Source organism: Echinops telfairi, unplaced genomic scaffold, assembly GCF_000313985.2.
Source record: "Echinops telfairi isolate 266 unplaced genomic scaffold, ASM31398v2 ScPeMD7_34;HRSCAF=130, whole genome shotgun sequence".
In the NCBI taxonomy this organism is placed as follows: Eukaryota; Metazoa; Chordata; class Mammalia; order Afrosoricida; family Tenrecidae; genus Echinops; species Echinops telfairi.
Genome location: NW_022103931.1, coordinates 3352578 through 3367272, shown reverse-complemented (window position 1 = coordinate 3367272; position 14695 = coordinate 3352578). Strand labels below are relative to the sequence as shown.

The window sequence follows — 14695 nt, the reverse complement described above, 5'->3', positions numbered from 1 at the left end:
CTCTCTCAAACAAGTCCTCACCTCTTGTAGTGCCATGCAAGGCTTCCAATGATAGCAGTTCCTCTCACATGTCAAAATTTTGCAGTCATTCCACAAATGAAAACGGCCAATTGGGCAGTATTTATTTCCATTGTCTTGTCACAAGCAGGAGAGAAAAAGTGGAAATGTCCTGCAGAATCCTTCAGTGTGTTTTCAATATCTTGTGCTCAATTAGTAATCTGATGTGAGATGGTTCTCCAAGACAAACTAACACTCTGAAACAATTTTACTTTGTCTGGTGCTAAGAACTCTGGAGCAGCCATCATGCCCTCTTTCACAAACTGTCCCTCTATGTTCGCTGACTGCATAACTTGTCTGAATAACGTCGTCTCTTGTCATCATGAAGCTTAGTGAAAGTGGCTTGTTATGATTCCAAACTTCGCTGAAGAGCATTGATTTTATCCAGATGCATTTGGCCTCCTAATTCATTGAGTTTAGCATGTTTTGAGCTGTAATGATGCTCCAGCTTGGCTTTTTTCATTACTGCTAATGTATTGCTACAAATTAAGCACAAACGTTTGCCTTTGACTTCCATAACAAAAAAATAATTTGTCCATTTCTCTTGAAAAGATTGACACTCAGTATAAACCTTTCTTTTCTTTGTAGTTGCCATTTATAGCATGTCAGATCATGTAAGTTTTAATGACTATCTAGTATGTGTGTGTTGCCAAAAATGCTAGTACGTTGATTTGCTCCCTGTTCTAATTCTGCATCTCGGATTTGGAATATACCCAACGTTCCTATCATCAACTCCTGAGGTCTTTTCTGTGTAATTTACTTAATCTTCATCTGAGATTCTGTTTTTGTCAGAATTGTTGATAAAGGCTGGTTTGGATTTGTCATCTGCGTTGACAAAGAAGTCAACAACATCATCACCAAGGTCATCCTCCATACTGCAAGGAATCATTTAATCATATCTCGTCTCATCATCATCGGATTGCTATAATTTTGCCACAATGTGTTAACACGTTCACAACATATACATGACCAGCCTGCTTGCCACTGACTTTCCTCTGAGTCACCACAATACAGGCAGACAGGCCAAGTGGCCAATATGTGTCTGTCTCATCATGTACTCGTATGTGTCCTGTCTATCCCATAATGGATGTTCCCTGCTTGTCTTTCAAAATTCACATTATTAATATGATTCGCTTATATAAATTATGTTGCTATGAAAAAAGCTCCTATATTTACTGAATTTCGAGTCCTGCCTGTGGTTACGTTGTTAGGGCCAGAACAAATGATTTCACAGGCCTTATAAAGTCCACAGGCTAAACATTCCCCATTCCTGTCCTAAGTTGTAGAGTAAACCATGAGAAGCTTAGAAAAATTGTAGTATAATAGTATGAAACCAAAAATTAAAACCCACCTAAAAAAACAAATCTCCAACCACTGATGTTTTCACTGGAGAATTTTACCAGATTTTAAGATTTAACACTATTTCTATAATTTCTTCCAGAAAATAGAAGAGAAGAACATAATTCCCATTTCACTTTTTTAAGGCCAGTATTATCTTGATGATAAGTGTAGAAAAAGAAAATAATAGCCCAATATTCCTCATGATTATAGATGTTAAAATCCTCAACAAAATATTAGCACATAATAAGCAATAATAACAAGAATTACATACCATGACTCTGTGGGGTTTACCACAGATGGGCAAAGCCAAAGTATTTCCAATCACCTCATATGCATGCAAAAGTTAGACAATAAATACGGAAGACCGAAGAATGGATACCTTTGGATGATGGTGCTGATGAAGTACACTGCATATACAGTGGACTGACAGAAGAATGAACAAATCTGTCTTGGAAGAAGAGGTCAGAAGTCGGAATGCTCTTATTAAGCAAGAATGGCAACACTTTGTCTCACGTATTTTGGCCATGCTAACAGGAGGGACCAGGCTCTCAAGAAGTACATCAGGCTGGGTAAAGCAATAGTGAAAAAGAGGAAGACCCTGGATGAGATGGATTGACACAGCGGCTTCACTAGTGGGCTCAAATACAGCAATCAGGATGGCACAGGAATGGACAGGTGTTTCACTCTGTTGCACATAGAGTACCTTATGAGTTGGAACGTCTTCAAAGACACCTAACAACAGACAAGATTATTCTCTAACTTAAATAGAGAGGTAAAGAAACTAGAATCACTAAACCAATTTTGAAAAATAAGAAAGTAAGAGAATTTCTAGTAGATTTTAAGATTATACAAAGGGCTTCAAAAAGTATGTGGAAAATGGAATGACAAAATAATGGAATTTTCCATGAATGTTTTGAAGCCCCCTTATATAGCTATAATAATCGACGTTGTGTGGCAAGATAGGCATATAGATCAATGGAACAGAATAGAAACCCCACAAAGCCAGAGCCTGAAATAGTTGCCTATAATGAATGAGGATTTTGGAAAGGAAGGTGGTCCTAGGGAGGCACTTGGATGTCCTTTCCTGTTATCCACAGAAAAGGCTTTAATTATCAACCAAGGAAAGGATCTGCTATTTAGGCACCCTAGAATTTCTCACACGTAGTGGGTACGCATTGGACTATGATCCAAAAGGTTTGAAACCACCAGCCACTCCTAGGAAGAATGTCAGGGCTTCCTACTCTCATAAACAGTTAGAGTCAGAAACTCACAGGGGCAGTTCTACCTTGTCCTATAGTCTCTAGGAGTTGGCATTGACTCAATGGCAGCGAGTTGAGAATTCCTAAGAGTACCTAAGAAAAGAAATAGCGGCGTAAAAGAGTAGCTTTCTAGTGCCCTATATTTCCAGCAGTGTAGGTACAGTTTTGTAAACCCCACATTGGGGCATATTACTGTTTGCATTTTTTGGTTATAGTCTATTATGTAGCTGTAACATAATATTGTACCAGACCTCAAGTACGATATATAAGGATATATTTCTGTGAAACCATACCCTACTCCCCCAATAGATGCCCATCATAGTTGGTATCTAGGCTGGAACCCCAAAGTTAATTTGACTTCTTTCTTTCTTTCTCCTTGATCCTGTATAAGTGATTTACTTCCAAGTCTTCACAACAACTCAGAGCGATTCCTTTTTGTTTTATTGTCGCTGTTTTGGTATTGGTCCTTGCAAGACTACCCTTGGTCTATCACCACGATCCATTGTGAACATCATTGCACCATGCTGTGCTCTAATTCCACAACCTAAAGTGGTTCCCACTTTACTCTATCGCATATGTACTCAGCCTTAAATTCCAGGGAGTCTGCAATCTGCCCCTCCTCCTCTATTCAAGTTTCCCAGGCTTATAGACATGTCTTCACTACTATCTATTCAAATCCCCTCAGCATTCTGAAAGCAGTATCGTTAAAGTCTTACTTCTCCAGCCTCTTCTCATTATATAGTGATCTATGTACCAAAAAACCAAACTCACTGTTATCGAGTCAATTCTGACTCGTGGAGACCCTGTAGGGCAGGGTGAAACTGACCCTGTGGGTTTTCTAGACTGAACTCTATGGGAGTAGAAAACCTCAACCTTCTCCAGAGGAGCAGATGGTAGTTCCTAGCTGTTGCTCTCACAGTTAGCAGGCCAGCGTGAACCACTGTGCCACCAGGGCTCCTACTGATCTATCTACAGGAGTTGTTTTTGTCTCCTTAACTAGACTTCTCAGCTGTTTATCAGCAGCAGGGACCATGTCCTAAATTTCTCTTATATCTCTCATGTCACTAGGCACAAGAGTGGCTCAAATAATATGTGCCGATTTACTTATCTGGGCTTTACAGCAGAGACACAGTAATACTTCTTAAAATGACACTGACTCAGTCTCACTTTGGGAGACAATGTAGGATGAAAAGGCTTTCCTTGGGTTAAATGGAAAAAGCAGATAGGGGATGATGAGCAGACTGACTGGGAAATGCTCTAAGGAGAAGAGGGCAATTGATCTGGGTTCCAATCCCGAGTTTACCACTTACTTGTTATGTGACTATAAGCATGTTTATACAATATTTCTAGATACCAGTTTCCTACCACATAAGTGTCTATGAAGATTAAATGAGATCATTTACAGATATACAAAGGGGCTACAAAAAGTTCATGGAAAAATGGAATTAAAAGGCAACCGATTTTTCCCTCCCCACACACTTTTCAACACCTATCTCATATAAAAACATACCTCACAGTGTTAAGAGTCGATATATTAATAGTAGTTCCCATATCGTGAATTTAGGTAGATATTTCAAGTTTTTATAAATAAGGTGTCATAGGTTTTTATGGTAAGAAAGGGGAGATGACAGAAGAGCATTGTAAAGATCCTCACTTAAAGTTATGTGAATTGCCTCAGGGCATCCTTGCCATTCCTGCTCCAAAGTCCTTCCAAGAAGCCATATAGCAAATGGTCAGTCTTTACTTAGAACCTACTCTGCGCCCTCGCTTCTCAAGAAGCAAAAGAAGGTGCAGAAAAAAAGCCAAGCTTCCATAGTGTAGGAGAACTGCTTCAAGTTTGGGATCTGTGATAGTTAAAAGCTGTACATCAACTTGACTTGGCCAGGATTTGCAAAAGTTTAACAGTTAAGATGTAGTCACCCCCCTCCCTGCCATGATGACACCTAATATAATGTAATCACTTTTATGTGTAGCCAATAAATTGAGAGTTTCCTTGGTGGTGTGGCCTGCTTCCAACATATTTAGATGTTCTGGCAAAGCTTGCTTGCTTTTTGCTGGGTCTGGATCTTGCATCTGGCTTGTCATATTACCTTTGGTTCTTTAGATTTGAGCCAGTGGCCTGCTGTGTTGCCTGCCAATCTTGGGAGTGGTCAGCAGCTTGTCATCTTACCTGCTGACCTTGGAATCATTGGCTTCTGCAGCCAGAAGTCTGCATATCTTGGGCTCATCAGCCCCTGCAGCTACATGAGTCAGGAGACACCTCCAGTCTGACATTGGACTGGATTGCCAGCCTCTAAAACTGTGTGAGCCAGTTTCCAAGACACAAATCTCTTCTGGCTATAGATAGATAGATAAGTGCATTTTTAAGAAACTGGTTTTGTTTCTCTAGAGAACTCAATTTAATAAGTTCTTAGAAAAATGTCAATTCCAAACTTCAGGTTCCCAGAGGAGTTGCTGATTACATTCAGTAAAATAGTGCTTCTGGTAATGTTATATACATGAATGTGTAAAGGATCTCAGTTTAGGGCTGTGGAATTGTAAATACATTGGGGATGGGTGACTACAGCACACTTCAGGAAGCAGTTTCGTTGTTAGGTATTACTGAGTTAGTAACCCTATGTACAAAAGAATGAAACCCTGCCCAGTTCCGCACCAGTCTCCCAATTAATTGTTCAATGAGCCCATGGCTGCAGTCACTATGTCACAATCCATCTTGTTGAGAGTCTGCCTCTTTTGGGTTGACTCCCTACTTTATGAAGCATGGCGTCCTTTTCTAGGGACTGGTCTCTCTTGATAACATGTCTTAAGCAGTCTCCTGACTGAGTGCACTGATTTCTTCCACTTTTTGTTTACCTTTCTGTTCAACTTGAAATGAAACTGGAAACTTTCTATTACCCATGATGGGGGTGGTATGGGGCACACTTGGAGGGACAGGGAGGGCTAAAAGGCCTGGGTCTTAGGTCAAATTTGCAAGTGTCTTTCTCCCATTTCTAGGTAGACGTGAGATTTCAGGTGCTTGGTTGAATCAGCTATATAAGTATGCAGTGCAGGGATGGGAAGGGTTTACTAGGTTTGATTGGAAAGGGCAGGGAATGATGAGTCTAATTGACTGGGGAATGTTGTCAAGGAGATGAGGGGCTCGAGAAAGGCCAAAGAGTCAAGGCCTTAATTCAGACAGACCTGAGTTTGAATGTCCATGCTACCATTTATTAGTGCAATATGAGCATACAGCCAGTATTTAGCAATTAATTACTCGTGGAATGAATGAATAAAGATGCCCTTGAACAAGTCACTTATCTTCTTTGAGCTTTACTTTCCCTATCTGTAAATTAAAGAATAGCTACTATTCACATTATTTACATTGTATTGTCTCTACATCCACATTAGCTTGTTGGCCAATTTCCCTAACTTTATATTGCAGAGGCTGACACGCTTTTTCAAGAGTCAGAAAGGGTGGATGTGTACAAGGCATTTCATCTTCTCTGTGTGTCCTCTCTTCCTACTTCCCATCCCCGCTTCACCTTTCTATCCCATTATTTCCCCCTTTTACCACAGAAAAACTAAGGGTATAGTTCTGAGAGCTCAGAACAAGTGTAAAAACATAGTTAGAGGTCCACTACATACTCACAAATGCACAACTCATCCTCTAACATACACATACACAGAGCATTGAATCTGGGCTTCAAATATGAAGCTATCCTTCTCCTACCAACTGATGTCCCCAGTACCAGAGACCTAGAAGAATTTCCCACCTCCAACCTTGTGTGCCCATGCAGACCTAATGGGATTTGGAGAGGTGGCTGCCTTTAGGGGTTGATCACATCAACTCCGTTCCAACTCTGGAAGGCTCATGGGGAGCCAATTTCTTTGGAGTAAGTCAACCAGAGGGAAGGAAAACATGAAGATGGTATTAGGATGATTTTCAAGTAGTGGCCATGAGCTAGGCAGAGCCATCCATTCTCTGGCCCCTATTTCCCTGTGAACAAGGATAGACGTAAGATACTTTTGTATTTAGAAAAGAATTTACAAAACAAGAACATTTTATTATTTTTGTTGTCAAGAACATAGAGAGTCAAGTTTCTACACGTATTATTCCGGGAACTGATAGCTTTTTGAGATATGCGACCCTTCTTTTCTGAGTTGTTCTGCCTCCACTGACATAAACTCATTGCCCCCTAAGGTGATGCATATTTTTAAGAGAGCACCTTAGCAGGCAAAACAAAACAAAATAAACTGTGAAAGCAAAAGAGAGTTTTTCTCTGTATGGAGTCAACCCACTTTGAATTTACTTTCCGCGGTTGTCCTTTTGTCTTTCCCCCTTCTTTTTGGAAAGACTAATGGGTAGTAAAGATTGGATAAGGTGCTGTCTACGTTTCCCTATCCCTTCAGTCATTCTGTGGCATGTAGAATGTATCTTCTATGAGATGAATTTTCTCAGGTTTGATTTCTGGTAGGTTAAAATCTCATCTTTTGTGCTTCTAAGGGATGTAGTGTTCAAAGGTTAACCAAATTCAACTAGAAATGCTGGCTACACTCACTCTTCCTCCACTCCCTTCCTGACATCTCATGTCCCTACATCCATCCACAGCCTTCCCCGACTTCTCCCTCTCTTTAAAAAATTGGTGGTGGGGTTGGTATGTGTGTGTAAACACAGTGAAAAATGGTCATCTTTGCTCAGGTTTTTATACATAGGACAGTCTTGTAGACAAGTTCACAGAAATTTTTCAGAATGCAGAAAAACCAGCAATCTTCCACACTGACCATTGTCATGGCAACACACTATCTGACGGCAGCATGCGTCAACAGGCTGGCGGGGGCACAAGCTCAGGATAGTAAGTTATCCTGACCATTTTTAGCAACATTTGGACTTCTTTCTAGCCTCTTGTCTTCTAGGCTTAGCTGAATTTCTTTCAAGTTCTGGACTCAGGCTCTGCTCATTTGCATGGCCAGAACACAATACTTGTGTTCTACAAGAGCTGGAAATGAAAAGTCAGAATATTCCTAATGTTCTACTGGCACTATATGTGCTGTCTACTCTCCCAAGGCCCCTCCTCATCCACTCTTTGCCACTTAGATTTTCCTCTTCTTAACGTCAATGCTTTCCTATATACCATAACATAATCCCAACCCCACCCTGCCCCGATCTAACTACTGGGACTCATTGACCTGTTCTCTTCCTGTCCTATTCCTTCAGTCATTCTGTGGCATGTAGAGAACAAGAACACTAGTGAGGTAAGCACACCGTAAGATAATCAACCATCTAAAATCAAAAGGGCATCTTATAGCTAAGGACAATAGTTCAGAAAGGTTAGTAAAGAAGGTGAAATGTAAACAGGAACACAAGGAAGAAGTGGGATAAGTGATGTTTCAATGAATGAGATGGAACAACATGTGTATACAGTTGTTGAATGTAAGACTAATGATCTACTCTCTAGACCTTGACCCAATCCAAGATAAAATGTTCACAAAGCAGGGTGGTACTCCAAGACTAGTGGAAGTGGATTACTGAGAGAACTGATCACACGGACATGTTCAAACCATGGCTTCTTTGGAATAAACGCATGTGTACGAACTGGAGCCATAGTAGTAATACTTTTTGATTGATTTTAATATGTTTACTGCTTTTGAGAATTTAAATTCTGACCCAGGCATAGTTTTTCCATGGTTTAATTTCATTATGTCATAATCAGGATAATACTTTAACCTGTTAGGATCTTTAAAAAACAAACCAAACAAAACCCTTGATTGAGATGTCTTCTAATATCTTCCAATATTCTTACCAATTCTAACCCAAGACTTTTATTTCAGGTCTTTAAAAATTTTATTCTTCTTTAGAGTTTCTTACAGTTGTCTTCCCTTTAAATTACTTTTCATGTCTTCTCTCACTTGTCATTTCCATTTCCTTAATAGCAAGATAGCACTACTCTCTGGAAGGTATGTGTCTGCGTGTGTGTGCAGGAAAGCACGAGGACACAGATATATCTGCACATACATGGGGTTTGAGCAAGCAGCTGCAGAGGCTTGTTTAGTTTCTCAGTTTGGGTAGCTTTTACTGTGTTTTACCAGGATTCTGAGCCTGGCTAGGGAAAGCCGCAAAGTTGGAGCAAGAGAGGGGAGAGCAGTCCTATTGGTCCCAAAGGAAAGAGGAAATGCTTCCTGAGGCTGAGAGGACACTAGGGTGGGATATCTATGGTTATGAATCAGGGCTGTGGTGCGGAAAGGAGGAATGAATGGAGAAGGGCTACGAAGAGAAAGGCCCTGAAACCTTAAAGGTTGGACAAGGGAGAAATATTTGGTTAGTAAGTGAGAACTTATAAAGTTGGTAGCCACTTAAAGGCCAGAGGGAGGTGGCTTGAAACTACAGGGCCGAAGGCTATAGGACACCTTTGGAGGGGACCAAAGCTTTGATGGATGCATATAACCTTAAGAATTTAAGGTTTGATTACATGGAACTGTGTGTGACCTCCTCCCTGGGGGACAGACAACCGAAAAGTGGATGAAGGGAGACGTCGGACAGGGCAAGATATGACAAAATACCCATTTATGAACTATCAAGAGCTCATGCGGAAGGGGGGAACGGGGAGGGAGGGGTAAAATGAGGACCTAATGTCGGGGGTTTAAATGGAGAGAAAATGTTTTGAGAAACGATGTACAAATGCGCTTTACACAATTGATGTGTGTATGGATTGGGATAACAGTTGTATGAGCCCCTAATAAAATGTTAAAAAAAAAAAAAAGAATTTAAGGTTTAGTCAGGGTGCAGTATAGCAACGATGAAACATACAACTTTCCTCTAGTTCCTTAATGCTTCCCCCTCAACTATCATGATCCCAATTCTACCTTACAAATCTGGCTAGACCAGAGGATGTACACTGGTACAGATAGGAACTGGAAACACAGGGAATCCAGGGCAGATGATCCCTACAGGACCAGTGGTGTGAGTGGTGATACCGGGAGGGTGGAGGGAAGGTGGGGTAGAAAGGGGGAACCGATCATAAGGATCTACATACAGTATAACCCCCTCCCTGGGGGACGGACAGCAGAAAAGTGGGTGAAGGGAAACATCGGACAGTGTAGTGTAAGACATAACAAAATAATAATAATTTATAAATTATCAAGGGTTTGTGAGGGAGGGAAGGCGGGGAGGGAGGGGAAAATGAGGAGCTGATACTAAAGGCTCAAGCAGAAAGCAAATGTTTTGAGAATGATGATGGCAACAAATGTACAAATTTGGTTGACATACAATGGATGTATGTATGGATTGTGATAAAAGTTGTACGAGTCCCCAATAAAATGATTTAAAAAAAGAATTTAAGGCTTATCATCTTAGAAATTTTTCTCTGGCTAATGGAGCCTGAGATGCGAAGTACCTGCCTATGGATTTTGCTGTTGTCATAGCTGTTGGTTCTGTTTGCTTTGTTGTTAGCTCTGTTAATGGAGGTGGGCCTTGAGATAGATAATTCTCAGCAAGATCCCACATAATACAATGTATTCTCACAGAATAATTCCAGGGAAGAACAAACCATCCTTTCATGTTGGATTCTCCTCTAATGAGGGCATCAAAGATAAGAGGACTAGTATTATCATGGACATTGTATAAATAAAAGGGAGTTTCACTCTCCCGGATGGACAATGATACTCAGGGCCACATAAACTCTGCAAATAATTATGCACACACACATAAAATTTAATTAAAGAGGAAATGAGTGCTAGAAATGCTTTAAAAGAATGATGGATGAAGCACAATTTAGCAGCAGCTAAGTTGGGAGGTGGGAATCTATTGGAAGGCTGAGGATAATTTTCCCAAATACTAGCTTGTGGACTAGCTAAAAGCATTTGTCAAAACAAGGCTCCAGGAATTAATGGAATACCAATAAAAAACGTTTCAACAAGCTGAGGAAGCACTAGAAGCACTCACTCATCTGTGCTAGGAAATTTGGGAGACAGGTACTTGGCCAACTGGCTGGAAGAAATCTATGTTTGCACCTATTCCAAAAAAAGTTGACACGATAGAATGCTCAAATTACAGAACCATATAACTGATATCACATGCAAGTAAATTTTTTGCTTTGGATCACCCAACAACGGTTGCAGTAGTACATTGACAGGGACCTGCCAGAGGTTCAGATTGGATTAAAAAGATTTGGATGAAAGGGATATCATTGGTGATGTCAGATGGATCTTGGCTGAAAGCAGAGAATACCAGAAAGATGTTTGCTGTGTTTTATGGACTATGCCAAGGCATTTATTTGTCTGTATGGATCATAACATACTATAGATAACTTTGAGAAAAATGGGAATTCTAGAACACGTCATTGTGCTCTTGTGGAACTTGCACATGGATCAAAAGGCAATTGTGTGTGAACAGAACAAAGGAATATTGTATGGTTTAAAATCAGGAAAGGTATACAACAGGGTTGTATCCTCTCACCATATTCATTATTCATTCTGTATGTTAAGCAAATCATTAGAGAATTTTATGAAGCAATTCATATAATTATAAGAGAATTATATGAGCAAATCATCGGCTGGATTATATGAGGAAGAATGTGGCATCAGGATTGGACATTGAATAAGGAAGACTGAAGAAGAATCAATGCTTTTGAATCATGGTGGTGGCGAAGAATATTGAAACACCATGGACTGCCAAAAGGACAAACAAGTCTGTTTTGAAAGAAGTATGGTCACAGTGCCCCTTAGTGCAAGGATGGTGAGACTTCATCTTACATATTTTGGACGTGTTGTCAGGAGAGAGCAGTCCCTGGCAAAGGACATCATGCTTAATAAAGGAGAGGCAGCAAACAAGAGGAAGGCCCTCAATGAGATGGATTGACACCGTGGCTACAACAATGTGGATAGGAACAATTCTGAGGCTGTTGCAGGACCAGGTAGTGTTTTGTTCTGCTGTGCATAAAGTTGCTATAGGTCAGAACTGCCTCTCTGGCATGTAAGAACAACAACAACAACAACAACAAAAATCTAGTGAATAGTGTGATCAGGAGACAGTGGGCTGATGATTACCATTTTCCCTCTATCCAGAGGCCAGAACCATTTGAGGCCAGCCTTAGGGAGGAGACCCATTTCTAGTACTTTAGATAGACTGGGGAATCCATTCCTATGAATACCAGAAACCCTGACTCATTGTAGTCTTTTAAGGTTCTTTTCTATCAAGAAACTACAGTGGAAAAGAAGGTCTGGGAGTGTTTACCACCTACCCCAAGCCTGACTGATTTGAACTTTTCTCATCTTAAGGAAGGGTTTATTGGTGGTTTTTTTTGGGGGGTGGGGGATGGGGGGCGGAGGTTTCAGGGCACACTTTAGAACTAATTTTCCCCTTACCCTGTCTATAGCTGAGCCTTTTGTCCTTCTGAAGGTGACATTAACTGGCCAACTAACAATAATAACCGGAGTGGCCTGTGAGACAAACCAACTACAGGTACGAAGAGTCCCTTCAAAGTCAGTAAGACAATTATCTACCAAAAGTCAAAGGGTTTTTGGGGCAGTCCCCAATAATGGGTCACTACAAGCTAGGTGCATCAAGGAGGAGAGGACTCAAGGGTTGGTACTCACCTCTGATACAGTTGAGGATTTGCTGGATTCGATGGGGCTCATTGCGGTCTAGCCGACAGCTTGGGGTGATTTCCAGCACATAATCAGGACCATATTCTGTGAAAAACTGTAAGAAAAAGAGAAAGGCCAAAAAACTAACTAAATCAGATAAAATCTCTAAAACAAGTTACATACAAATAGAACAATCTAAAGAATTCACCATTACTGACAAAGCAAGGAAGACCTAGCTGGGCAGGGCAAGATGATGCAGCAGGAAGTCCTGTCCCGGTAGCACTACTTCCCTTGTTCAAAACCTTTCAACCCAGCCCATTGCTAAATTCTTTGGTTTGTTGTTCAGGGTTATTCTGGCTTGAGTCTCGGTCTTAGCTCTTAATGTTCTCCTGTTCTCTAGCTACCCTATCTTCTTTTGTGTCTCCCAAAATTCTCTCATGCTTTGTTTTTCCTAGGATCTTTTGCTCTTTTCTGGGGCCTGAAAAATCCCTCCTCTAATTCCTGCTACATGTGCAAAACCTCCTTATCCTTCCTGGCACAGATCAAATGTCAGTTCCTTTGTAAAACTGTCCCTCATTCTCCACCAACCCCAGAGCATTCTGCTGGTACCTCATTGATGGTCCTTATTCATCAAATAGCTCTTGCCTAAATATCATATGCAGGCCACTGTGTTGGCTGCTGTACGGGCTAGAAAGATGGACAAGACTAACTCTGCGGTGAGTAGTCACAGCACTGTGTGCATTGGACAGTTTTCAACATTGATCCCGCTGGATTATCAAAATCCTTGGAGGCATGCAGCACCTGTGCTTTATTCATCTTCTTAGTCCCCACAGACCATGGCAGCTGCCTAACAATTTTTGTGAACTTGAATTCCCTGTCTCAGGAATGTCAAACGAGGCTAGTTTCTGTACTTCTGTTCTTCCTTCTCATTGGTAGAGCTTGTTTTTAAACCCAGGGGCTCACAATAAAGGTTCTGGATCTCATTTCTAGCTCACTCGATGACTTGTGAAAAAGTCATAATATCTGATTCAGCTTCTCTACAAGGGTAAGAACACTCTACAACAAAGAACCTCATTTAACTGGGTAAGTCTTTGAACGGTAAATATGCAGAGCTACTATTTTGTTTACTTTTTAATATAAATAAAATCTGTGTACACTCTTTTGAGAAAGCATGTGGTCCTCAACACTGTATGTTGTCAACAGTGACACTGCTGGGTGGTAAGTTAAACAGAGAAAATTTTAAAATCATGGAAAAAAGAGCATCGAAAGTATAAAAAAGAGACCTTAATATGAGTCAAAAATTTGAGGGCATTTGATATCTAGATTACTAAAAATAATCCAGGTTAACGTGCCACCATCACCTAACTTTTTCATCTTAAGAATCTAGATATGCAGCTGACATTGTGGGAGATATAGAACATTCTCAGGGATTCTAGCAACATCTTTATGGAATCCCTAGATGTAACTTGATGGGAAGGCAGCTTTTGTACATCCATGGCAGAAACTCCCTCAAAAAAAAAAACCAAACTCTGGATGGTGCTTGGCTATCATTACTGAACATTTAAAATAATATTGATCAAAAGGGGGAAAATGCAGAATAGATTTAGTATCTTCATGGATTCCAGACTTTCTGGAGTCAGGGCTTTTGGGAACTTCTGAAACTATTGCCCCGAGACAATTTTTAAACCTTAAACAAACCAAAAAATCCCCCAATGTCTTCTTAAAATTACACAGTAGCTTAACTAGTCAAGAATATCTGTCTTGAGCAGTATGCTCTTTTAAGAAAGATCTATAGAAGATCAAATTGATAAAAGGAACTCTAAAGATTAGATAGAAACCATAGGGGCAGTGAGTGGATGATAACAGAGAAAGAAGCAACTCAGAAAACAAGGGTGAGAGTGGTTGCATAACTCAAAGAATGCTATCAATTTCACTGACGTGTTCATGTCCTCCCTGTCGGTTTCTGAGACTGTAACTGTTTATGGGAGTAAAAAGCTTAGTCTTTCTCCCCGGAGCGCTGCTGGTAGTTTTGAACTGCCAACTATGTGGATCGCAGGCCAATGCGTAACCATTACATCAAAGGAGCCCCTTAAGAGGTTGTGGAATAGTAAATTAATTTCATGGGTACAAAAAGAAAGGTTTAGAGAAAGCATCAGAAGAGTGGCAGTTTGTCTAGCTGAAAGGTATAGGAAGAGGGAATGTAATGTGTCCACAAGTGGAGATGGCACTGTCAGCAGGACATGCAATAGGCTATTTGCTCATGGCTGAGTGTTTGGAACAAGTTCTCACCTGTAAGTGCCTATGTGGTTACCCACATTCTTCTACTTTCGTTCCCTCTTTGACCAAGAACACATGTTTGCAAGATGGCCACTGTGGCTCAGACTGTCTTGAGACTGAACTCTCAGCTGTACCAGGATTGAGCTTCTTAAATGCTTCCTCCACCCCACTACCATGATCCCAATTCTACCTTGCATATC

The 14695-nt window shown here is 40.6% G+C and overlaps 1 protein-coding gene across 1 annotated transcript in view; it reads right to left on the bottom strand.

The window, feature by feature from the left end:
- HDAC8 (histone deacetylase 8) overlaps positions 1-14695 on the bottom strand; it is a 338343-nt gene that overhangs the window by 24509 nt on the left and 299139 nt on the right. Inside the window, exon 8 of the mRNA XM_045290240.1 lies at positions 12228-12333. Coding sequence (XP_045146175.1) covers positions 12228-12333 — 106 coding nt within the window. The remainder of the gene's footprint in view (positions 1-12227; positions 12334-14695) is intronic.